At 40.3% G+C, this 25431-nt stretch overlaps 1 protein-coding gene across 2 annotated transcripts; it reads left to right on the top strand.

Moving 5' to 3' along the window:
- The first annotated feature begins 98 nt into the window (after positions 1–98).
- LOC143286038 (protein arginine N-methyltransferase 5-like) lies at positions 99–22411 on the top strand. 2 transcript variants are annotated; one of them, XM_076593562.1, is made up of 17 exons: positions 99–254; positions 1693–1811; positions 2064–2149; positions 3832–3963; positions 4446–4555; positions 5008–5221; positions 6645–6734; positions 7158–7229; positions 8284–8361; positions 9949–10007; positions 11360–11485; positions 13387–13562; positions 14578–14687; positions 15787–15880; positions 17629–17745; positions 19580–19644; positions 22110–22411. In XM_076593562.1, exons 1-17 carry the CDS (start codon positions 172–174, stop codon positions 22260–22262), a joined length of 1884 nt encoding a protein of 627 aa, XP_076449677.1. In that variant the 5' UTR covers positions 99–171; the 3' UTR covers positions 22263–22411. The 2 variants fall into 2 exon arrangements, with proteins under 2 accessions (XP_076449677.1, XP_076449676.1); XM_076593561.1 differs by having other exon boundaries at positions 4431–4555.
- Positions 22412–25431: the final 3020 nt, after the last annotated feature.

Here is a 25431-nt window from a genome sequence, read left to right as displayed (position 1 = left end):
TAGGATTTGACCCACATGCTTACTGAATATATTTTTCATTCATGACTTTAACTATAATTAAGAATACCTTTCACAACAAGATTTATTTCCAATCTCATTTTTCAAGAAAAAAGATGCCACTTCCGCTAGGCTTCCGGTGAGAGATAGACGAAACGAGGGAAAGGTTCCAAAATGCCGTCACGTTTGTCTTGTGGTCGGGATTTCCACTGTGTTCCTGATATCAACTCTGTGTTGGAGTGGGCATGCAAATCTGGGTGAGAATCTTGAGAAATAGAAAAGGATACACACTGTTCTGTCGGTTTTGGGTCACAGGTGTCATTTCTTATCAAATCGACAAATCATTATTTCAAGAAAGAAAGAACATGTATCCACTACCATGTGATTTTTAAAGTCTTTTGTTACACTTACTTTATAGCCTCCTGAAAGACATGGTGAATTACAACTACAACTTGGAGTGCAAAACAACTATTAACGTCAAAATAGTGGTCACCTAGCATCACGGCAAGGTTATCTGTTCTTCACTGCCATAGCGGGCGGGATAGCATTGAAGAAAGAACTTAAGAAACGAAGCAACAACGCAGAAACCCCTATGTTCCAATTGTCCAGATCCCCTGCAGTCCATAGTGCCTTATATATCATTCCAATTCAAACTAAGCAAGCAAACTGCTTGCAAGAATCATTTCAGGTGCTGTGTCATTGATTGTCATATACTTTTTGATAGGGTATGTTGTAGGAGCCTGGTTGGCTATACACAACAGGGCAGAGGTGTGTGTGTGAGGGGGGGGGGGTGTAGTTGTGTAAGTTTCTAAATAATTCTACACAGCATAAAAGCTGCTGTCACTGACGGTGGTCTTGCACCCTCGCCAGCAACTGGTTTTGGCTCAAGTTGTTCCAGTTTACAGCTGTATCTCACAACGAATAAGTTTCTTTATTGTTCTGTTCTTGCTTCTGGAACATCTGATGTTCTGTAATATAAGGTAGTTGTTTTTTTCTGGCTGACCTTTGACGATGTTAGAACAAGAATTTGAGTAGAAACAAAATCAGGAAAGTGCCCAGGTTGGATGTGGTGTTTGTTGATTGTTATTTTATGAACTTGCCAGGTGGGCCAGGTATGGCGGGCACTGACCTCTCAACCACTCATTTTAAGGAGAGACAGAGGTCTTGTCATCTTTCTTGCAGGCATGGAAGCTGTTCTTTCAGCATGGTTGAGACACAGCCAGGTTCTTTATTCTTGTAGTCTCTCTTGATGAAATGTGCAGCTCAGTGTTGTTATCATACATACAGTACATTGATTTTGTCTTTGAGGAAAGAAGTGGTCAGATGAAGGTCGTGAGTAGTTGCACAATTGCCGTGTGCGGGATACAATGTAGGACTGGGATGGAGGAAAGGGAAAGAGTAGGCTGTAATTCTGAGGCATAGTAGGAGGAAATGAGTGTAGGTCTGTGTTTGTGAAGAGACAGAGATTGAGTATGTGTGCATACATGATATTTTCAGTAATTAGCATGAAGAAATTTTTCTTCTTCATTTTTTGGTTCTTGAGAGTGAGACGAAAAAGAAAAAAAAAGGTGGTGCCAGATTAGGAGATCCCAAGTCTCCTTGGGAAGGGCAGCCCATATTTAATAAAGAGACACTTTATTTCATTTAATGATACATATGACTCTTTCACTTTCATTTCATTTCTTTATTTTGCAGGTTTGATTTTGCATGCATGCCAATTGTTCATCCACGACTGAAGCGAGAATTTTTTGAGAATGCGGCCAAGAACAGAACCGGACCGCTGTCACGCTCAGATTTGTGCCTATCCAGTTCAGGTAATGTTGACTTATATTTCTTGATTCTGTTCACTTATAACATGCCCACAGGATAGCTTTGGGTACAGGATTCACTCAGTTTGTTTAATTGGTCAGTAGGTGTGCATGCTTATCATTTTATGTGTCATTGTGTGTGTGTGTGTGATGTCTATGTTTATGCGTTTTTTCATGCATTTTGATAATGTTTTGTTGATTGTGCATGAATTGCTCTATCACTGCTTGTTCTATTCATATTATATCTTTTGTTTTCAGACTGGAGCAATTTGGTGGTTGGAAAGGTGTCCCCTTGGTTACAGCTAGACTCCACAGACTTCAAAATCCAGAGAAATTCAGAAATGGTAAGCAAGTCTTTGTTTCAGTTTTTAACTCTTCATTGGTATATATTACAGTTTATGAGTGAATAAACTCAATAATGCTAGATATGTGATATCTGCTTTGTTTTCTCCATTCGTGATTAGAAACTCTAGGGAGATCTGGACAGTACAAGGTCTTCAGAGAAGAAGCCCCCTCAGTCAAGTGTTTCAGTCCTTAACTCCTTACACTCTAAGGGGGCCGGGCGGCCAGATCATGACTGCTGGATCATGGATGCCCTTGTATTGCCGCCTTTATTTCTTTCTTTTTTTTCTTTTTTTTTCTGGTCCTCAGCAGGTTCAAACTGTGCCTCAGGGTGGCCACCACTTCAGGACTGAGTCACCTTTTCTGGCAAATGTTTTAACCACTGAGCCATCGTATGCCTAGTTTGAATAGGGAAATTTTAATTCCTCCTTGACCAGATCCAGCTGGAGCTCCTTTCTGCTGCTTCTGCCATTGCCTTGAGAGCCCATGTCCTCTCTCTGCCAGAAATTGACAGCTGTTTCATGAGGCTGTAGGCAGATGCACTCACAAACCCTCTTGCACAAATCTCTGTGGCAAGGACTTTGACTTGGAAGCCAGATTCTCTCAGGCTGCTGGCTAGCATACTAGGTTTAAAAACATTTGTGTTCAAACAGTCTTTGATTCTGTTGTCCACTGCTTTTGCCACCTCATCAATGTGACATCGCTGCACCCTTCAGAAAAAGGGATGAAAATTAATGGCAATGGACAGTTGAACATTTTGGGGATATCTGATGTCTTCGTTGGTGGTGGGTTTTTTTTGTTTGTTTGTTTGCTTTTGCCATATCATTTGGAGTGTATTCAAACTAGGTTCGTGTTTTTCCTTTACATAAAAACCCCACAGTTTCTTGTTGAGATGTATGGAATGTAACCTGTAAGGTCACACATAAGGAATAGATAAAATCAATATTGACTTACTTCTGATGATTTTGTTTTGCTTTGGATTAACATTTTGGGAACCATGTAGCTTGATATTCTTTGCATGACAATGATACTGCAGATAATAATGCTTTGCACAACATTAATAATAATGATGACAATACTATAGTATTAGTAATAATAGTAATCATGATGATGATAATGATAATAATGATTATTTATATAATGCCTTTCTGAATAAAACATGCTCAGTTACAATGTGACCATAAAAACTGATATCTAAAATATTCATTGAAAAACTAAAATGAAAACTTACATGTGTATATCTATATAACCCTTCACTCACATCCATCCAAACACTGTTTTATTTTCATACATAAGTGACCCACAGAAATCATCACTGGTTAGTGGTTATACATATCAGACATCTCAATACCTACTTTCATGCACATAACTCAAAACTTGAACGCTAATATTTCACAATCCTTAACTCACTCAGTACGGCCGGTCCTCTCTTCTTCTCTACACAGACCCCTTGGATGTCCAGTGGGTGTCTGAATGACCCAACCTTTAGCTTCCGTTGTCAGAATTGTGGTATTCTTTGTCAACATTCACCTCTTCAGTATAAGAGCCTTCCGCTTGCAATATTTTAATGATGGTAATTGGGGTGAAACGCTGTTAACGTCGTCTTTTTCGCTGTTCGTATGGAGAGAGTTAAAACCATGCCATACTCAGTAGTAAAGGTGTTTGTGTGTGCTTTTACCCCCAGGCGTTGAAACAGGAGTTGGCCTTCGCTTGTCACCTGGGCCTGCCCGCGCTGATGATCACCCTGCAGAGCGCTAACTGTGCTAACATGGCACGCTGCATCTACGAGCACATCCTGTCCACCTTCATCCCAATGGTGAGTTCACAGTTCTTCACTCCAGTGCTGCAGGGCTAGAAATTCCCCAGTTTGATAAAAAATTTTAAAAAAAGTATATATAATAAATATACTTCATTACTTGTCACATTCATATGCAGGTGCTCAGATACATCAGCAGACATACAGACACACAGTCACGCACACACATACTCTCAAACACACACACACACACACACACACACAGAGTGCACACACACACACACACACACACACACACGCACAATACAAACACACACAGTGACACACACACACACACATACACACACACATTTGATAAATTTACTTAAAGATATGTTAATTCATACAGTTATATATGTTAATTCATTTTGTGTTAACCTGAACCTTTAATTGAATGCCTTACCCTTGGACGCTGTATAAGTGTGTAGATGATAAAGGGTTTTCCCCTGTTCGTGAGAAAAGCGTATTTTTAACAGTGTTATGTATAGGTTACTGGTTTGCAGCAATACTGGATCCAAGTGCCACTGGTGAGTGCCCCGGACATGACAGACCGTTTGTTCAAAGATGACGATGATGCCATGGAAGGAAGCATGATTGAAGACACATGGAAGTGGTACGCATTGTTGACATTAACATAACTTTTTTTCTTTTCTTTAGTTGATGATAACTGTGTCAGCATCTTTTGAGCTTTACTAAATATTTGTGTGTGTGTGTGTGTGTGTGTGTGTGTGTGTGTGTGGTCAGTATAAAAGAAATCTTTGTATATACCTGTTAGTGTTGTTGTTGTTGTTGTTGTGTGTGTGTGTGTGTGTGTGTGTGGTCAGTATAAAAGAAATCTTTGTATATATCCGGTAGTGTTGTTATAGTTTATTATTTCAAAATTTATAAATTGGTATTTAATAGTAATTTTTATTTGTCTTACTGTGTAAAACATAGTTTGAAATTGATGATGTGAATGTAATGAATTGTTGGAAGGTATTACTGTAGAAATGCTTATGTATACATTGAGTTACTATTACAAGTCATTGTTGAACAGAGTTGACGTACCTGTGATACCTGTCACAGGTGGAACAAGTTCCGCTCCCTGTGCGACTCCACGAAGAAGGTGGACCTGGTGTTGGAGGTGACGGCCGACATTCCCTCGGAGGACATTGTGGAGCGCTGGATGGCCGAGCCTCTCAAGGCCATTGTGGTCTCCACCAAGCTGTTCCTCACCAACAAGAAGGGCTACCCCGTCCTGTCCAAACCCCACCAGGCTCTTGTCCGCCGCTTCTACAAGGTGAGCGTTGGCCTGCAGGACTCAACATAACTTTTTTTTCCTACTTGCCCAGTCGGGCGAGTCAGTGGAAAATTCATTCACTTGCCCGGACAGATTTTGCACTTGCCCTCAGTGCTTTCAGAAACTTACATATGTGCACAAGTGTGCGTGCATGCACACACAGAAAGAAAGAAGCTGTCAAACCTTTTTCTTTAACTGATATTTGTTTTATTGTATTGCACGGGAAAATAAATGTAGTTTTGAACAGCTAAACCAAGTTTTCTCTATCACTTGATAAAATACTGCCTTTGGCATGTTTTCACAGCTGACCGTCAGCCATGGAAATTCTTTCAGCCATTTCAGCTGAAAACTGCATTCTATCTCCCCTTTGTAGATATTTTTCTGCTGTCTGCGAAGTTTCAGTTTTAACTCAGATTTCCTCATTGTTCTAAACTGTTTTTGTTGTTGTTTGTAAAGTGGAACAACGTTAGAGTCCATAGCGTTGTGATTTTGATTTGTGTGGTGGACAGAAGACAAACTATGCTGTACAAAAAATTACCATTGGTTCTCTAAAGATAGCAGTCACTGGCAATTCACCTTGTAGAATTACCATTGGTTCTCTAAAGATAGCAGTCACTGGCAATTCACCTTGTAGAACTGCACGGTATCATTTTCTGGTGATAACTTGTCAGACAAAAAAAATCTACTAGATGAAGAGAGATTTGATGATAGGTACTGGGAGCATGACCAATATTTTTGAAAACACAACATGCTGGGCTTGAAAACTTGCCCAGTTGGGCGCGTTGGGTAAGGACATTACTTGCCTGACATGCTGATCTACTTGTCCTGGGCAGTCAGGCAACCATAGTGGTGAGTCCTGGTCTGTCTGTGCTGGGTCCAGGGTACGTACAGTCATGGAAAGTAAGTGTGGGGGTGGAGAAGTCAAGGGAAAAGCAAAGAGCCAGCGCTAGAAAAGGCTTAGAAAAATGAGAGAACCATTTTTTTCAGGGCTAGAAAAAAGGGAAAAGTCTTGGGAAAAATGAGAGAACCATTCCCAGGGCTGAAAAAGTCTAGGAAAGAAAGGGAAGAACCGTTTCCACAGAGTTGGAAAAGTCTCAGAAAAATGGAGAACCATTTCCATGGATGGAAAAATGTAGGAAAAAAGACAGAACCATTTCCAGGGCTGGAGAAGTCATAGGGGAAAAAGAAATAACCATTTGTAGGGCTGGAAATGTTTTGGAAAAAAACATGTTTTGCCCCTCAGGGTCTGGAAAAGTCTTGTAATTTTGATAAAACTCTTGACCTGTACCAAATAGCTTGATGGGGTGGGAGGGGGGGGGGGTTGTTTTTGTGTTGTTGTTTTTTAAAGAAAGGGAAGAAAAATCATTTTTTGTTTTTAGTTATCTAACAAAAACAAAAAAAGTCTTTCTGTTGGCTTTTTCAGCTGGATGTACAAGTGATTCTGACTGGGGCAGACAGGCATCCAGACAAAGGTATCCGGTGCTACCAGCAATACCTTGATCATCTGTGGCAGGTAAGAGAGAGAGAGAGAGAGAGAGAGATCAGGCTTTTTCTGTTTATTCATTTATGTATTTGCTACAGATTACTACAATCTGTGTGGGTTGATATATGGGGGTTATATTTTCCTTTCTTTATTTTGGGGAGACTGGTATTCATATCCTTAGTGAACAATGAAAACTGATATCAAGAGAAGATTTAGTAAAGCAGATAGGTACTGTATATTGGTTAAAATCAGTAGAGGGCCAGGTAAAATATATAATTTTTTTAATATCAACGGAGGGTCATGCATAAATATTTTTTGAGTCTTGGCTTTTTTTTTGCTTTTTTTTTGCTTTTTTTTTTGCGTCACCTTATTTGACCTATATATATATATATTTTTAAAAATCCTTTTCATGGTTTTCTTCTATCTTTGATGTGGTTGGTTGTGTATCTGCAGACCCAAGATCCCCCAGACCCTCTCACCGAGTTTGCCAAAGGGTTTGAAGACTACCTGCAGTGTCCCTTGCAGGTCAGTATATACATTGAGGGTTCTTTTGTGTGAGCACATATTATGTGCAACCTTATATATATATATATATATATATATATTTTTTTTTTTTTTTTTTTTTTTTTTTTTTTAAATAAAAACTGTTTCTCATTGCATTGTTTTTTTTTGTTGTTGTTGCTATTTTTCCTAATTCTTATATTTAAATGCTTAGCTGAATCTGATACTTGTGAACCAAATATTTTGATTCGTTAGAATGCTGTAGAAAACAAGTGTATGTTAAGAGCTTTGTGAATAATAAGCCATTGTCTGCGATACTTAGGCTTGCTGTAAGAGAAGTGGCAGAAGATCTTTTGTTTCTGTGATTGAGTTCTGGTGATCTTGTCTAATGACAAGTGACTGATATATATGTACATGTACAAGCTGTTTATTGACATGGCAGATGGCATTAGTGGTTGGCGATGCTCTAAGCATCATAATTTGATTTGATTTCATATTGACATTTGAGATTGTGGCAATTTTATGACATGGACAAATGGAGAAATTTTGGGTGAAAAAAAAACACAAAAAAAAGAACACGAGTTTGACACTCACAGACTTTCTTCATTTGTCAGTTTTAAAGACTTGACAGTATCTTTTCCTCTTTAACCAGTTTCATGGAAGTCTTGTGTGTGTGTGTGTGTGCATGTGTGTGTTGTTGAAAATTCTGTTTCATTCCTGCATTTTATGAACCTGTTAGTGTGTTGACAGTGTGTTAATTTGATGGTCCATGGCTTATGAGTTCAGAATTTGATGAGGTGGGCTTTTGAAAGAACCCAACTTACAAGTGCCTGAAACAAAAAACAAACAAACAAAAAAAAACCCATGCTGTTTGTGTTTACAATGCAGAAATTTTGTATAGATGGATAGGAACAGTACGTGTATTTTACAATTTGTTTTCTACATCATACAAGATAGAGAGCACTTAAACTATACAGAATTGTGTGAATATGCATGTCTTTTTTGTATGATCACTGAAAGTTATTTATTTCAATATCTGTTAAACTTAGATATTTTTCTTTTTTTATTGTTTTGTCAGCCTTTGATGGACAATTTGGAATCTCACACCTATGAAGTCTTTGAGAAAGACCCTGTCAAATACTCAGAGTATCAGAAGGTGAGTGGTATTTTTTGTTGTTGTTTTCATTCTTAGTTGTTTTCACTACATTTGATGAACTTGTGTTCGTACGGATGCCAGTGGGCAAGGGAGTTCATGTTTGCTTTATTTTTTTAGGTCGATTGTTTGAAAATAGAATTATGGTGCATTAATGAAGTTCTTTGAAACATTATGCTGTATGTCATTAATCCTTTTATTCAGTTGCGTGTGTATGGGGTGAGGTTGATGTCAGTCTGTACTTTTAAAATTTTTTTTATCTTTCTTAGTTATTCAGTTAAAAACAGTGTTTAATTAATTACACATACTTAACCGTGACCCACTAGTGCAAAAGGTGATATGTGTTGAAGAGGCCTCCCCACTTTGCTGATTTTTCGGCGCCAAGGGAGGCAACTCAGTTACTTCCCTTGCATCAGGTAGAGAAGCCACCAAGCCTTCTGTATGCCCCTTCGTGATGGTACACAGCCTTGTCCCAGAGACACCAGGGACCTCAAGTCTCTTGTTGCCAAATGTCCACCATTCTATGCATAGGCAACATGCCAGTGCTGTTTTTTGGCAGCGACAAAAAAGTAGGGGGTGGGGCGCACCCATCACCTGTCAGCTCGCATGGAGGAGCTCTACAGATCTGGCTGTCACACCTAAGGCAAGCCCAACATGTTGGGCTACCTCTGTCTCATGCCACAGTTTCCTTCAAACACATATATCACTTTCCCATTCGGCCCACAACCAATGTGGAATCGTCAGATCAAGCCACATGTGCACCTTCTTCCATTGACGCTCAACCGCGCTCAAGTGAGACAACCCTATAGGGTACGGGTTTCCTTCCCTTCCTTTGATTGGAAGGGCTCTCAATAAAGTGTGGATTCAACACACTGACCTGATTCTCTTTGCGCTACATTATCAGCACAGGTCAGCTGTGGTCCACAGACCTCTCCCACAATACAGCTGTGGGCCTCAGTCTTCTTTGCCCACACCAGTATCCTTAGGTGACACAGTACGCCCTATCTCCGAGTCCCATCGCCCCTGGCGAGTGGTGTCGCCAGTTCACCCACTCAAACTCAGACCCCTTAGTGCATGCCCCACCAGCCAGAGCTCACGAAGTCAAAGCAATGTCCTCTACCCTTGCCTTTGCCCACTCAGCACGGCTACGGAAGAACATTTCCTTTTTGTGGTTGATATGAAATGTGTCACAGTTTCAAGTAAACATGTAATAAATATAGTGACAGGTAACGACTAAGCTGATCAATGTCTGTGCTTGTTTTACTTTAATTTTTCATGTCTGATGTAATGTTTGTAGTGGAAGCTTCTTTTCCATTTGACTGAGTTTCTGTTCTTTGTAAGTTTTAGTGTGTTTTAAATTTTACTGAGAGGGGCTTCTTCTCTGAAGACCATGTACTGTCCAGCTCTCCCTAGAGTTTATCACCAGTGTGTGTTGTGAATTTATGAAATTGGTTTACATTGCATACACTATGTCTGAGCAGTAATTTTAATTTTGTACCTCAGTCAGTGTCTCCTAAACGATTTTTTGTTTGTTTGTTTGTTTTTATTGTCTTGATATTGAATGACAGCATCATTGTTTGTTGCACACAGGCCATCTACTATGCAATTCTGGATAAAGTGCCAGAGGCAGAAAAGGAGACGAAAGAGCTGTGAGTCGCAGATCATTCCTTGTATTTTGTTGAGTTCTGTTTTGTTGTTGTTTGAGAGAACATCTGTTTAAAGGCGTTTTCCATGTCTGTCTCTTCCTTCCTACCATAAACACACTCATACACATCCTCACACTCACACACACACATTAAAGAGGACACGTGTCTGTCTGTTGAAGCACCTTGGTCCCTTCTTGGTGTTCTTTTTTTTCTGTTTGGGGTTTGGGTGGAGGGGTTTTTTTTTAGGTGTTTTTTACAATTCGCAAAGCTTTTCTGTCTCCCCTTTTTAAGTTACCCCTTCCATTTCGATTGTATTGAAAGTGTTCGGAAACCTGTTCAACAAAATGTTAGCATCAGATGAATTGGGATCACTTCAGTTCGCAAAGCTTTTCTATCTCCCCTTTTTAAGTTACCCCTTCCATTTCCATTATATTGAAAGTTTTCGGAAACCTGTTCAACAAAATGTTAGCATCAGATGAATTGGGATCACTTCAGAATGGTCAGCCAAGCTGATTTCTCTGGGTAAACATGATGGATAGCTTCTGTATTCTGTTCTCAGGGTTTGTACGGTGTCATGTGTGTGTGTTTGGTAAAGTCTTGGAAAAAATGAGAGAACCATTTCCAGTACCATTCCAAATCAGAACTTTATGCATTTCTGGTGCTATTCTAAATAGAACTTTATGTATTTGAAAAGCTAACAAAGAAACAAAACAAAAATGTGGTTAAAGTTGAACATTGGTACCAACTACCATGAGAACTGCCTGTTTCTTTCATCAGTGAAGCAGATAAAGTTTTTGATTCAGTTTGGTATGGAGAATGTTCAGTCTGGCCAGGGGAAGGTCTGGAAAAAAAAGTATGGAAGTTTGTATTTTGTATTTGTATTCTCTTTTTTTGTCGCAACAAATTTCTCTGTGTGAAATTCAGGCTGCTCTCCCCAGGGAGAGCGCATTGTTACACTTAGAGCGCCACCCATTTTTTTTTGTATTTTTTCCTGTGTGCAGTTTAATTTGTTTTTCCTGTCGAAGTGGATTTTTCTACACAATTTTGCCAGGGACAGTCCTTTTGTTGCCGTGGGTTCTTTTATGTGCACTAAGTGCATGCTGCACACTGGACCTAGGTTTATCATCTCATCTGAATGACTAGTGTTCAGACCACCACTCAAGGCCTTGTGGAGGGGGAAAAAGTATTGGCCCCTGTACTGTGATTCGAACCAGTCCGCTCAGATTCTCTCGCTTCCTAGGCGGACGCGTTACCTTTAGGCCATCACTGTTTGATCGCTTCTGCGGAAAACTTGCGTTGTGCAAACAGTTGAAAATGACTAAACATTTTTTGTTGTTGTTGTTGTTTGTGTACAGTGTGTTGATGGTGGTTGGGGCTGGACGAGGACCGTTGGTCCGGGCGGCCATTGCTGCTTTGAAACAGACAGGCCGCAAAGTGAAGAAAATCTACGCTGTGGAGAAGAATCCAAATGCTGTCGTCACGTAAGGAACTGTTGTTGTTTGGTTTTTGGTTTCTTTGATGTTTGTGTGTGATGGATGTTTATTGTGCTTGTTAGAAGAATGTTTTTGCATTTGTATTTCTTTTTAGCACAACAGATTTCTCTGTGTGAAATTCGGGCTGCTCTCTCTAGGGAGAGCGTGTCGCTATACTACAGCGCCACCCATTTTTGTTTTTTTTCCTGCAAGCAGTTTTATTTGTTTTCCTATCGAAGTGGATTTTTCAACAGAATTTTGCCAGCAACAACCCTTTTGTTGTCATGGGTTCTTTTACGTGCGCTAAGTACATGCTGCACACGGGACCTAGGTTTATCATCTAATCCGAATGACTAGCGTCCAGACCACCACTCAAGGTCTAGTAGAGGGGGAGAAAATATCGGCGGCTGAGCCGTGATTCGAATCAGCGATCTCAGATTCTCTTGCTTCCCAGTTGGACTCGTTACCTCAAGGCCATCGCTCCACTGTGAATGTTATTGTTATGTAAGGCATTGTTTACTTCTTTTTTGTGATGTTTCTTTTTAGTGCTTGTGAGAGGAAGCTGAACTTCAGAATAATCTGAATGCTTTTGTCATTATATAAAGATTTTGTTCTGGTATGAGTGTGTGTGATAGTTGTGTGTTTATGGTGCTTGTGAAAAGAATAGCAACGCTGTTGTCACATAAGGCATTTTGTGTAAGTGTGTATGTGTGAGATTTATGTAGTGTTTGTGGAAAGAATGTCTGTTTTTTATAGAAGTAATTGGTATGTGTGTGTGTTTGTAGTGCTTGTGAGATAAATCTGAATGCTATCTGTGGTGTTTGTGAGATAAATCTGAATGCTGTCGTCATATATATGTATATATATGTGTGTGTATATATACATGTATGAGTGTGTGTGTGTGTGTGATTAAACAGTGCTTGTGGGAAGAACCCAAATGTCTGTTTTCAACCTAGTCTGGGGCAAAAAAAAAAAAAAAGAAAGAGAAAGAAAAGAAAAATAGCATGGATGATCGTTGCCGTCATTATTCCCACCATGCAGGAGAGAAGGGTGGTGGCAGAATGGTTAAGACGCTCATCTGCCAATACAGAGTCCATGGGGTTCTGGGTTTGAATCCCACTCTCGCCCTTCCTCCAGAGTTTGACTGGAAAATCAAGCTAAGCGTCTAGTCATTCGGATGAGACGATAAACCAAGGTTCCATGTGCAGCATGCACTTGGCCCTCTGAAAGAGAAACCTTGGCAATGAGAGTGTTGTCCTCTGGCAAAAATTCTGTCGAAGAAATCCACTCTTATAGGTACACGAATGTATATTCACTCAAGGCCTGACTGAGCATGTTGGGTTATGCTGCTGGCCAGGCATCCGCGCAGCAGATGTGGTGTAGCGTATCATAGGATTTGTCCGAACCCAGCGACGTCTCCCTGAAAAAGTGAAACAAACTATTCCCACCACACATTTGATGTGGAGTGATGGCCTAGAGGTAGCGCGTCCACCTAGGAAGCGAGAAAATCTGAGCGCGCTGGTTCGAATCACGGCTTGGCCGCCAATATTTTCTCCCCCTCCACTAGACCTTGAGTGGTGGTCTGGACGCTAGTCATTCGGATGAGACGATAAACCGAGGTCCCATGTGCAGCATGCACTTAGCGCACGTAAAAGAACCCACGGCAACAAGAGTGTTGTTCCTGGCAAAATTCTATAGAAAAATCCACTTCAATAGGGAAAACAAATGAAACTGCAGGCAGGAAAAAATTTTTAAAAATGGGTGGCGCTGTATTATAGCGACGCGCTCTCCCTGGGGAGAGCAGCCCGAATTTCACACAGAGAAATCTGCTGTGATAAAAAGAAATACAAATACAAATGTTCAGTGATGCGTTCCCTTGATGATGTTTCGTGATGCTCTCCCCTTGACAGACTGGAGAACATGCGGGAGGAAATGTGGGGCAACATGGTGGAGGTGGTGTCATGTGACATGCGGGTGTGGGAGGCCCCGCAGAAAGCCGACATCGTCATCAGCGAGCTTCTCGGGTCTTTCGGTGACAACGAGCTGTCACCAGAGTGCCTGGACGGGGCCCAGCGGTTTATGAAAGGTGAGGCTGGTTTAGGGGTGGTGGTTGTGTGTGTGTTTGAGTGTTTGTGTGATGGTTTGTGTTTGAGTGTGTTTGTGTGTGTGCGGGGGAGTTGCGGGTGGTGGGGGTGGGGGGGGGGTTGTTTCTTTTATTTTATTTTATTTTTTTCAGAACTCCAGGCATTTTTTATTCAAGAATTGAGATTTTAGGCATGGCCTTTTCTTCCAATTTGTTTGTCAGGCCTGCAAGGCCTTTTGCCCGCTGAAGTGAGAGTCCCCATAATTGCATAAAGAGATTTTTTTATAATCTAATAGTGCGCAAGGCTTAACGACGCAAGGCTTAATTTCTGGCCCAAATACTGTACGTGTACCTAAAGTTGAGAGAACCCGAGGTAGAGGGCCCTTACGATAGAGATTGTGCCATAAGTTTAGCTTGGTTGGCCAAACGAGCTAAGTAAGTTTGTGACCTGATACAAGTCTTCGTAAGATACAAAACATAAAGTGTCAAAGAATCGATAGACAGTCAGAAATACGAAAAAAAAAACAAAAAAAAAAACTTAACCGTATGGCAAGCACAGGATCAAGAGTCAAGATGGCTGCCGGAAAAAGAGGGCGCTAGTCAGGGATGCACAGGGGAGGTAACCTACTTCGGGAGGTTATTGGCCGTAGCTACTTTCGTTTTCTCCGCATAGGCGGGTAGCAGTTTGCACAGGACAGGAATCACACCCCTGCTGGAGTCTGAACTAGTGGGTCACGGTAAGTATGTTACTTGAACGTAATTTTAGGAAGAAAATTTCCTTTTGTTCTCACTAATCTATATCAGTTGGTTGTTGTTGTTGTTTTTTTGTGTTTGTTTTTTTGTGTGTGTGTGTGTGAATGGTTACCTGAATTCGGTTGAGGAATGTTAAAACGGCAGAAGGGGAGGATTGAGCCCCACCTTCATATGCCGAGCCCTTGACATAGTGGATGCGATTTCACTGCCCTGATACCCGTACAAGTCTATGGGACCTTTAACCCTTAACCTTTATTTGTGACAGAGGACGGCATCAGCATCCCCAGTGACTACAACTCCTACATGGCTCCCCTGCAGTCGGCCAAGTTGTACTGCGAGATGAGGAACAGTAAAGACAAGGACAAGCCCCCAGAGGTGGGTACTGGGGGAAGGGGGGGGGGGACGAGGGGTATGGGGGGTGGGGGGGGGGTGTACTGGCTGTAGGTCTGCTCAGCTTGTACGTCGAGACTCTGGGTCTGTTCATACAGTCACGGATGTCTGGCGAAGTCTTTGGAACATGAGGGAACGGTTTCCAGTGCTGGAAAAGTCTTTGGAAAAATGAGGGAACAATTTCCAGGGCTGAAAATGTCTTGGAAAAAATGTTTTATCCCTCAAAGTCTGGAAAAGTCATTGATTTTTTTAATTTTATTTTAATTATTTTTTGATGACATTTCTTCATAACACAATGGACACATAGAAGAAAGAAAAATAAATAAAGTAATTTCATTATTTAGACATATAATGTAAACATAATTATTGAGGAAAAAAAAGACTTGGAATGTGTATAAAAACTTTGACAAGTACCAGTCAATAGAAATTTTAATGCATTTGAAAAAAACAAGCAAAACCCCAAAACTGATGACACTGGACATTGATGCTGTGATATGTGTCAATCTCTTTTGTCAGGGAAGTAGCAGACAAAGATTTGATTCAGATTCAGATAGGCTTTGTGTTTGAAATCAAAATTTTTCAGCCTGGTCTGGAAAAGGTCTGTAAAAAGTATGGAACTCTGTTCAGTCATATCTGTGGGAACCGTGTGCAATGTGCAAGCAAAGATTCGTGCTTAAGCAGATTTCTGTTCAAAGAGAATTTTGACTCAGATGGATTTGAATCACTTCAGCTGCATTTAATTAGTGTGGTATGTTGTAAGCTACGTGCATTGAATTCAAAGCAAAATCTCTCCATTGTCAGTTTGACATGTTTCATTCTAGACTTACACCATATTTTGTTGGTTTGATACTGTACACATCATATATTTAAGAGTTTATCATCTGTAAATCGAACGATAGTCATATATTGTCAGTTTTATGTCTGATACCGTACTTTATCAGTTTGATATTCTGCTTATCAATTTTTTGCCATCAGTCATCAATTTCATGTGCTGCTTATCAAACTGATTTGATATATAAAGTCATTTTGATATGTTGTATACACACTAACAGAGTGTGATTATTGTCAATTTGATACATTTCAGAGTGCTTATGAGATGCCATATGTGGTTCGCCTGCACAACTGTCAGATTTTGGCTGAGCCCCAAAAAGTATTTCACTTTCACCATCCAAATAAAGGTAAGGAAAGCTTGTGTTTTTATTTTTATTTTTTCCCCCACTTAAATGTCTTTGTTGTTGCTGTGATATTATGGGGAGATGTTTTTGTGTTCGTTTTATTTAAGGTTCAGTGAGAGAGGCTGAAAAACTGGGAGTGTATTTGGGCCCAGTATGGCTATGACTTACGCTGTATCATGAAACAGGCACATGAAACAAACACATCCCAGTATTTCACATGCTTGGTTTTATGGCCATTTTAGGGGAGTGAATTCCTATTGGCTGTGTCTAGGGCTTGGCATAGGAAGACAGGGCCCAATCTTCTTGTGGAGTGATGCCCTAGAGGTAACCACCTAAGAAGCGAGAGAATCTGAGCGCGCTGGTTTGAATCACGGCTCAGTCGCCAGTATTTTCTCCCCCTCCACTAGGCCTTGAGTGGTGGTCTGGACGCTTGTCTTTCGGATGAGACGATAAACCGAGGTCCCTTGTGCAGCACATGCACTTAGCGTACGTAAAAGAACCCAGAGCAACAAAAGGGTTTTTCCTGGCAAAATTCTGTAAAAAAAATAAAACTGCATGCAGGAAAATATATTTTTATTAAAATTGGTGGCGCTGTAGTGTAGTGATGCACTCTCCCTGTGGAGAGCAGCCCGAATTTCACACAGAGAAATCCAGTACCTCCAGTACAGGGTACATCAGTTTACAGGGCCAGCATACACAGTCAGGTTTACAAAATCAATGGAAACAGTGGCAGCAGAAGGGGGAGGACATCGGAAGCGGAGAAAATATGGTTTTGTAATACAGGGGTTGATCAGAAGGACTGTCTGTATCATGTGTATTATTTCTGAGTGGAATTCCCACTATGTTCGTATTGTGTGTATTATTTCTGAGTGGATTCCCTCTCTGTTTGTACTGTGTGTATTATTTATAAGTGGATTCCCTCTCTTTTTCAGGGATAGTCTGTGTCATGTGTACTATTTCTGAGTGTCTGACCTCAGTCTTCGTATCATGTATATTATTTCTTAGTGGAATTCTCTCTCTTCCAGGGATAGTCTGTGTCATGTGTATTATTTCTGAGTGGATTCCCTCTCTGTATTGTATGTGTTATTTCTGAGTAGAATCCTCTCTCTCTGTGTCAAGAATAGTCTGTACAATGTGTATTATTTCTGAGTGGATTCCCTCTCACTTTGTACAGTGAGTATTATTTCTGAGTGGATTCCCTCTCACTTTGTACAATGTGTATTATTTCTGAGTTGAATTCCCTCTCACTTTGTACAGTGAGTATTGTTTCTGAGTGGATTCCCTCTCACTTTGTACAATGTGTATTGTTTCTGAGTGGATTCCCTCTCACTTTGTACAGTGTGTATTATTTCTTAGTGGATTCCCTGTCACTTTGTATCATGTGTATTATTTCTGAGTGGAATTCCCACTCTCTCAAAATCCTTTGTTGGTCACTACTTGAGCTGTTTGCATTTTCTTTTTGAAGCAGGAATTCATGTTATTGTGGCTCAGCTGAAAGCTGGAACCTTACCATTGCTGTGTGAAATGAGGAGCAGTTCATAATTTCTGCAGCCTCGAAATTTTATTTTTTGATTGAAAGTATTGTTTCGTGAAAGATGGTTTATGTATTTACTTTGATCCACAAACAGCCTTGTAAATTTTGTTTTGCAGTTGTTAATATTGTATTGTTTTGTGAAAGATTCGGGTGTTTATGTATTTATTTTGACCATGTGCTTTTGTGGCAGTGACTTACGGATGTTGTGTTTGTGTAGCTGCGGTGAGAGACAACAATCGCTACAGGAGCATGACGTTTGAGGTTCACCAGGACTGCGTTATACATGGTTTGGCGGGCTACTTCGACACAGTGCTCTACAAAGACATTGTGCTGAGTGAGTAATGCTCTGGACTGTGCCAGTGTGCGGGACTGTTGAGCAGAGATGCCAGCTGTTGTGATTTTGCTGTATTTTGTTACACTCGATTGCAGTTTGTTCTGACGTTACGCCAACTTAAAAATTGTTCCGACAAGTTCAGCATGTTCCTACCTAATTTGTAATGTTCGTACCAAATTTACTGATTGTTCCGACAAACACTTGACAGGGGTTGGCATCTCTGTGTAAGTATTATACATGTGTGTGCATGACTCAAACCTAATTGAATGACACAGGAAAAGGAATGGTGAGTGCAAATGACTGTTTAGAAAGCACTTAGAGTTTGATCTCTGACCCAGAATAGGTGTTGTGTAAACAATAATGAATAAATAAGTGTAGGTGGATGGGTGTGAGACACTTGTTTAAAATGATGTGGAAGGCTGCATACAGATTTCTTCAGTGTGGGAGCGTTACATGTTGAGTGGATTGAAATGTGTTGAAATTTAGATCTGTTTTGTCACACAATACAATACACAATGCACAAACTTAATTGTCTCTTCTTTGGTACAGGGATTTTATTTTTGGCAGTAGTACGTGTCCAACATAAAAAGAAAACCAACAAACAAATAAAATGAATTAGAAAATAGGTTAGAGTTGGATTTGCAACATATTGTCAATGTTTTTAGCAGTCATGGATGGTTCAAACTGTCAGCAGTGTTGAAGTATTGGCAAATTGTCAATGTTTTAAATTGTCAGCAATGCTTTAAATATTGTACTACACTTTTGTCACAGCAGATTTCTCTGGGTTGCTCTCCACAGGAGGAGAGAGTGTCACTACAGCAGACCTGTGCATCCCACATATTTTTCAGTGTTTCTTCCTAAAAAGAATTTAGAAAAAAAGAAGAAGAGAAATACGGAAATCAGATTTCATGAACCAAAATCCAATTTCGCAACAATCTAGAATACAAAAATTTTTTTTTTTTTTTTTTGTTCCTGACATGAAAATGGTTATTGGATATTGCAAGATAAGCATTTTTCTTGTATAAGAGAGTGGTAGGGAGGATGGGAAGAGAGAGAGAGAGAGCAAGCAGTGTTTGATATTGATCGAATGTGATAAAATACTGAAAGCCAGTGAAAAATACTGAAGACTGTTATGACAGTACTGAAAAGGTTAGCTTGAGGGGTGCACAGGTCTGCTATAGTGAGAGTGCCACTCATGGTTTGTTTGTTTTTGACTCACTTGTGTAAACAAGTCTGTGTGTCTGTGTGTCCGTGGTAAACTTTAACATTGACATTTTCTCTGCAAATACTTTTGTCAGTTGACAACAAATTTGGCATAAAAATAGGAAAAATTCAGTTCTTTCCAGTCATCTTGTTTAAACAATATTGCACCTCTGGGATGGGCACAAAAAAATAATAAATGAAGCCTAATTATATGCAAACTGCATTTACTGTTATATTTATATTTTTTGTATTCTCTAAACTTGGCACTTTGATCTCATATTCTGACCCAACAACAAGAGCAGTCATTATTATCATTTTCTGTTCAAACAGGAACTTCTTTTGCTCAGCATGGAAGTTTTATTTATTTTGCAAACGTTTTGGTGCAGATAGTAAAAAAGGGAAATTACTCTGTAATTAATGCTAGGGGACTTAATTTACTTTAAACTGATCTTTCTCATCTTAAACATTACATTTTGAAATTATACTCAATACATAAAAAGCTTGGATTTTTTTTAAGTGTATCACAAGTGAGTCATGAAGGCCTTGCCTCTCTTGTTTTTGTATATGTTAGAGGTGAACAATGTTGGAAGTGCTGGCAGGGTCAGTACAAGAGCTGGTTGTCTGTCTTCAGGTATTCTCCCCTCCACCCACTCCCCAAACATGCTGAGCTGGTTCCCCATCATCTTTCCCCTCAAGGTGAGTGCCCTTTGTCAGGGTTCCTGCACAGCCACGGAAGTATGGGTTGGGGGGGGGGGGGGGGGGGAGAGTCTTTGGGAATGAGAAAATCGTTTTCAGGGCTGGGAAAGTCTTGGGGGAAAATGAGAGAGAGAACTGTTTCCAGAGCTGGAAAAGTATTTGAAAAATGAGAGAACTGTTCACACTGCTGGAAAAGTCTTTGAAAAATGAGAGAGCTGTTCCCAGTACAGGGAAAGTCTTTGAAAAATGAGAGAGCTGTTCCCAGTACAGGGAAAGTCTTTGAAAAATGAGAGAACCATTCCCATTGTTTGAAAAGTCTTTGAAAAATGAGAGAATCATTTTCAGGGCTGGAAAAGTTTTTGAAACATGAGAGAACCATTCCCAGTGCCGGAAAAGTCTTGGAAAATTATGTTTAGCCACCCTTCAGGGATTGGAAAAATTCTGGGTTTGGGGGTGGGGGGGGGGGTGGGGGGCCTGAACTACAAAGAACTTATTTCATTGTTAAAAATAAAAAGACAATTGAAAAAACAAAAGTGGTGTAGATTGAACACCAGTACATGCCGATCTCATTCTTCGGGGTTTTAGTAGACAATTTATTTTTCCATTCAGTATGGCTTTGTGTTTGGTATGGATTTTTTTTTTACCCTGGTCCTGAAAGGTTGTGGGGAAAAAAAGTATGGGATTTTGTTTGGTCATGTGTGAAAACTTGTCTTTTCACACCTGCCAAAAGGTTGTTTTTTGTGGGGAAGTGCATTCATTCTTTAGTTTTTACACCTTTTCACTCAAAGTGATATCAGTCCAGGGGAAAAAGAGAAAGAGAAGAGAGAGAAATGATACATTTTGCATCGTGTGTGTGTGAGTGTGTTTTCAGTTTGAAATCTAAGGAATTTCTAAAGGAATTGAACAGTTCAAAATGGATACAGAGGATAAGAAGAAAAATGATGACAGAAGTGGACTAAGAAGGGCCACAGTCATCATATAGAATCTGAAAACCATTGCTGTAAGTGTATTGAAATTTTATAAACATTACCACAAATTGTATAGCTGAACCTAATTGAACTGAAAGAGAACTCAGAACTCAAAACGTTTTTATTCAAGGATTAAGATTTTAGGCATTGCCTGTTCTTCCAATCTGTCCTTGCTAATCTACATCTATTACAAATAGCACACACATAAATGAAAGGAGAAGGTTTTCATGCAGAACTGTATACATAATGAAGAAAACACCCCCGGCCCTCCACACACACCCACATCCGTGCACACACATGCATACACACACTGACGCTCGCGTGCGAGCGCACACACATACATACACACACACGCGCGCATACACACTGACAGCACCCCCTCACTCCCCCCATACACTAAGATTCACAGATGGATAGGACAGTGAGTCACATAGAGAGAGAGAGAGAGAGAGAGATGTCGTCAATATAGAAGTTCCAGAAACATCCAGGTGTTCAAAAGGTACAGTATTGTTACTGTCTCTGAAATCTCTGTGTGGCAAGTGCAGCATACTCCAGTGACTACCACCATCACCAATATTACTTGAACACTTGTCACGATAATGATAGAACGAAATGAATAGATTATGCATGCATAAGAATCAGAACAAGAGAAGAAAAAAAAAGAAAGAAAAAAGAGAGAGGGAGGGAGGGGAGTGTCAAGGAGGATGGATGGAGGGAGAGGGAATAACGTGTGTGTGTGTGTCGTGTGTGCACACAAGTGTGTGTGTGTGTGTGTGTAAGTTTGCATGGATGTGTGTGCTTTTCATTAGAAGGGAGCACAAGTAGTGATGCACGGCTTTGTTAAATCCATCTGTCGTTCACATTGCTTTTTTTTTTTTTTTTTTTTATCCAGACGAAAGGAGCAACAGCAACAACAAAATAGCATGGTTTTTGACTCACTTGTGTAAACAAAGTGAGTCTATGTTTTAACCCGGTGTTCGGTTGTCTGTGTGTGTGTGTCTGTGTGTCCGTGGTAAACTTTAACCTTGACATTTTCTCTGCAAATACTTTGTCAGTTGACACCAAATTTGGCATAAAAATAGGAAAAATTCAGTTCTTTCCAGTCATCTTGTTTAAAACAATATTGCACCTCTGGGATAGGCACAAAAAAATTAAAAAAAAGAAGCCTAATTATATGCAAACTGCATTTACTGTTATATTTATATTTTTTGTATTCTCTAAACTTGGCACTTTGACCTCTTATTCTGACACAACAACAAGAAGAGTCATTATTATCATTTTTTGTTAAAACAGGAACTTCTTTTGCTCAGCATGGAATTTTTGTTTGTTTTGCAAACGTTTTTGGTGCAAATAGTAAAAAAGGGAAATTACTCTGTAATTAATGCTAGGGGACTTAATTTATCACAAGTGAGTCTTGAAGGCCTTGCCTCTCTTGTTTGCTTTTTTTATTAACACGTCTATAACACAGTTACACACATTGCTGTTTTCGTGTTGCAGACCCCTGTGTTTGTGACGAAAGGGAGCAAAGTGGTGATCGACATATGGCGGCGGGTGACAGAGAAGAACGTGTGGTACGAGTGGACCATGATGCACCCCCAGGTCCTTCCCGTGCACAACCCCAAGGGTCGATCCTACACCATTGGACTGTGACCTTGACCCCGTGCGACCCCAAGGGTGGTTCCTACACCATCAGCCCCCCTGTGACCCTGCCCCAAAGGTCGAGCCTACACCTTCGACCTGTGACCCTTCCCCTGCACAACCCCCGAAGGTTGATCCTACACCATTGGCCTGTGACCCTGACCCTGCGTAAGCCCAAGGATCGAGCCTACACCTTCGACCTGTGACCCCCGTGCATAACCCCAAGGGTTGATCCTACACCTTCGACCTGTGACCCCCATGCATAACCCCAAGGGTCGATCGTGCACCATCGGACTGTGATCCTGTCGGCCCTCTCCCTGGCATGGATCGCAGCCTTTTTACCTCTCTGTTCATGTGTTTGTTAAACGTCAAGACGTTCGTGTGGAAAAAAAAAAAAGAAAAAGAAAACAACAACCATGGTTGAGATAAACATGAAGCAAAAAGTTCTGTTGTGTGCAGTGTGTATGTGTGGTAAGCGAGAGCGTGTGCATGTGTGTGTGTGTGATGTACTGCGTGTGCAGAGTGCTTGTGCACTTGTGTGTGGTGTGCAGAGTGCTTGTGCACTTGTGTGTGGTGCACTCCAGTGTGTGTACCATACTCCAGTATACTGCTGTGAGAATGTTTTTGGGAGGATGTCCCGGCTGTTGATTGTGATTACTGTTGATCTGATCACACATTGATGCAGCTGCTATAAAATTGTGAAATGGGAGTGCTCCATTTTTGTGGGACATGCTGTCCTGTGGTTTAATGATTCATCAGTTTTAAATTCTTTGCATTGTCAGAGTTGGAAAAAAAAAATAGTGGAAGTGATTTGTGGGGAAGTAATTTTCAGGTTTGATTTAAAGGGCCCAAAAACTCGGTTTTCTGGAACAAAAATATTTTGAAATGCATTGGAGCTTCCTAGTAGGTCTTTATTGGAAACAAATACATCGGTTGTTGTTATCAGCTACCTTTTAAATCGCATTCTTTGAGGTGATGTGAGCAGATCCACTTAATCCAAAAAAACGCCTTTGAAGCAGCACTTTTCTGAGCTTTAGAATTAGCTGCTATTGCATCTGGCATCACACAAGCTTTTGCCAGTCTCTGTACTTTTCCATGATATCAGAGAGAGTGCTGACAATTGCACACTCTGTTGAAGACGTTGACTCGTTCATATGTGTGTGTGTGTGTGCATGCTTGCAAATGTGGAGAAGGAAGAAAGTACATTCATGCACACACATATGTGATTGTGTGCATGCACTCGCACATGAATGCAAGCATCCTGTCCCCCCTGAGAGAGAGAGAGTGGGAGAGAGAAAAAGGAAAGATAGTTAAAATGCTCGTAGTTATGTTCTGTGTTGAAACGGACAGACGTGTGTAAAAACTGAACAATATAAAATAGATTTAAAAAAACAGTAATGAAAAATGAAATACAATGAATACAACTAACAGGTAAATGAATAGAAATAAGTTTATTTTTAAAAAGAAGCACATATAGATGGCATGTAATCAAGATATATATATAGAAATTGAAATGGGTCAGTTACAGCAGATTTGTGCACACTTACATTCACAGATGTTTGCATGAGCGCGCACACGCATGCCTGTGCGCGCGCACACACACACACATACATACACATACATTATGCACATGGCACCAATTGGCAGTCTAACAGACGTGGTCTACCCACACATATACTTATCCAGACCCTATCATATGTCTGCAAGCACACACTCAAGTATGTTCACATACACTTCTGACAGTCGCATGCCTGACATGTCTTGAGCCAAGAAAAGAGTGTGTGAGAGCAACAGGGAGGAATGATTAAAACAAGTGCGGCCTCCTTCCAATTACTGTAATGCACCAGCAGCAATACATTTTGCAAATGATCTCATAAGCTTTAGGTGATGAAATAAAACCACTACATTTTCTTTTCCCATGCATCTAGCAGCAGCACACTATTTCAGCATTTTGTGACAGGTGAAAAGGTGGAGGAGGAATTGTGTATAATGTCCCGTTACACAAATTGGTGATTGAAGAAGAAGGTGAAAAGGTGTTTGTCTTCACCTGTCTGTGATGTCACAGTCTTCTCTCACTACAGCTGAATGAAATTTGGCAGCAGGTGAAATTTGGTGTGCTGTGTGCTGTTGCTGCTGCTTTGTCCATGGGCTGCAATTCCCACATTCACTCGTATGAGTGGTTTTTACATGTGCAACCATTTAAACCCCGCCAAGTAGGCAGCCATACTCCGTTTTCAGGGGTATGCATGCTGGGTACATTCTTGTTTCTAAAACCCACAGAACGCTGACATGGGTTACAGGATCTTTAACATGCGTATTTGATCTGCTTTGACTATACACATGAAGGGGGTTCAGGCACAAGCAGGTCTGTGTATATGTTGACCTGGGAGATCGGGAAAAATCTCCACCCTTTACCCACCAGGCGCTGTTACTGAGATTTGAACCGGGGAATCTCAGATTGAAAGTCCAACGCTATGATCACTTAGATATTGCGCCCGTCGCTGTAATATTAAATATGACTGAATCAGCATGTGAGCGTTCAGTATCATTGTGTGTGGGTTTTTTTTGTGTGTGTGGTTTTTGGGGTTTTTTTTGTTTTTTTTAGATAATATTTGATTTAATGACTTTAAATAACATTTCAAAGTGATATTCGTTTTTAAATAATGTTTAATTTGATAATGTTAAATGACATTTCAAAGCGATTCTCAATGACTGCAGAGTTTAAAACTGTGTCTTGGGGACCTTTAAAAAGAATGAATGGAAAAAAAGAGGAAGAGAATGAAGAGGAGAAGATTGTGAAGGAATGGATGTGGGGGGTAGGGGGGGAGAGTACAAAACATGTATGAGACTTGAAAATTCATAACTTGCTTGTGTATGCGGTAGATCTGTGCTGAAGAAGAAAACAGCGAGATGTTTCAGTCCAGAATTGATGAAGTAAAAGAAGTTGCAGTCTTGTTCTCAGTATGTTTATAATTATTATTTCTTTATTTCTTTACTTATTTATGTACGTTTATCTATTATTTATTCACCTTTTTTTTTTTCTCAAGACCTGACTAAGTGCGTTGGGTTACGCTGCTGGTCAGGCATCTGCTTGGCAGATGTGGTGTAGCGTATATGGATTTGTCTGAACGCAGTGACGCCTCCTTGAGCTACTGAAACTGAAACTGAAACTCGCAGTATG

Source organism: Babylonia areolata, chromosome 9 (genome assembly GCF_041734735.1).
Source record: "Babylonia areolata isolate BAREFJ2019XMU chromosome 9, ASM4173473v1, whole genome shotgun sequence".
NCBI classification, from domain to species: Eukaryota; Metazoa; Mollusca; class Gastropoda; order Neogastropoda; family Buccinidae; genus Babylonia; species Babylonia areolata.
The sequence above is the reverse complement of the archived record's forward strand: the minus strand, read 5'-3'. Positions and strand labels throughout refer to the sequence as shown.

Excerpts from the sequence above, each read along its gene's own strand:
- LOC143286038 (XM_076593561.1), top strand. The coding sequence starts at position 172 with ATGCCGTCACGTTTGTCTTGTGGTCGGGATTTCCACTGTGTTCCTGAT. Across the intron at positions 2,150-3,831 it reads TCCAGAGAAATTCAGAAATG|GCGTTGAAACAGGAGTTGGC; the intron begins GTAAGCAAGTCT and ends TTTTACCCCCAG. Across the intron at positions 15,881-17,628 it reads CTTTCACCATCCAAATAAAG|CTGCGGTGAGAGACAACAAT; the intron begins GTAAGGAAAGCT and ends GTGTTTGTGTAG.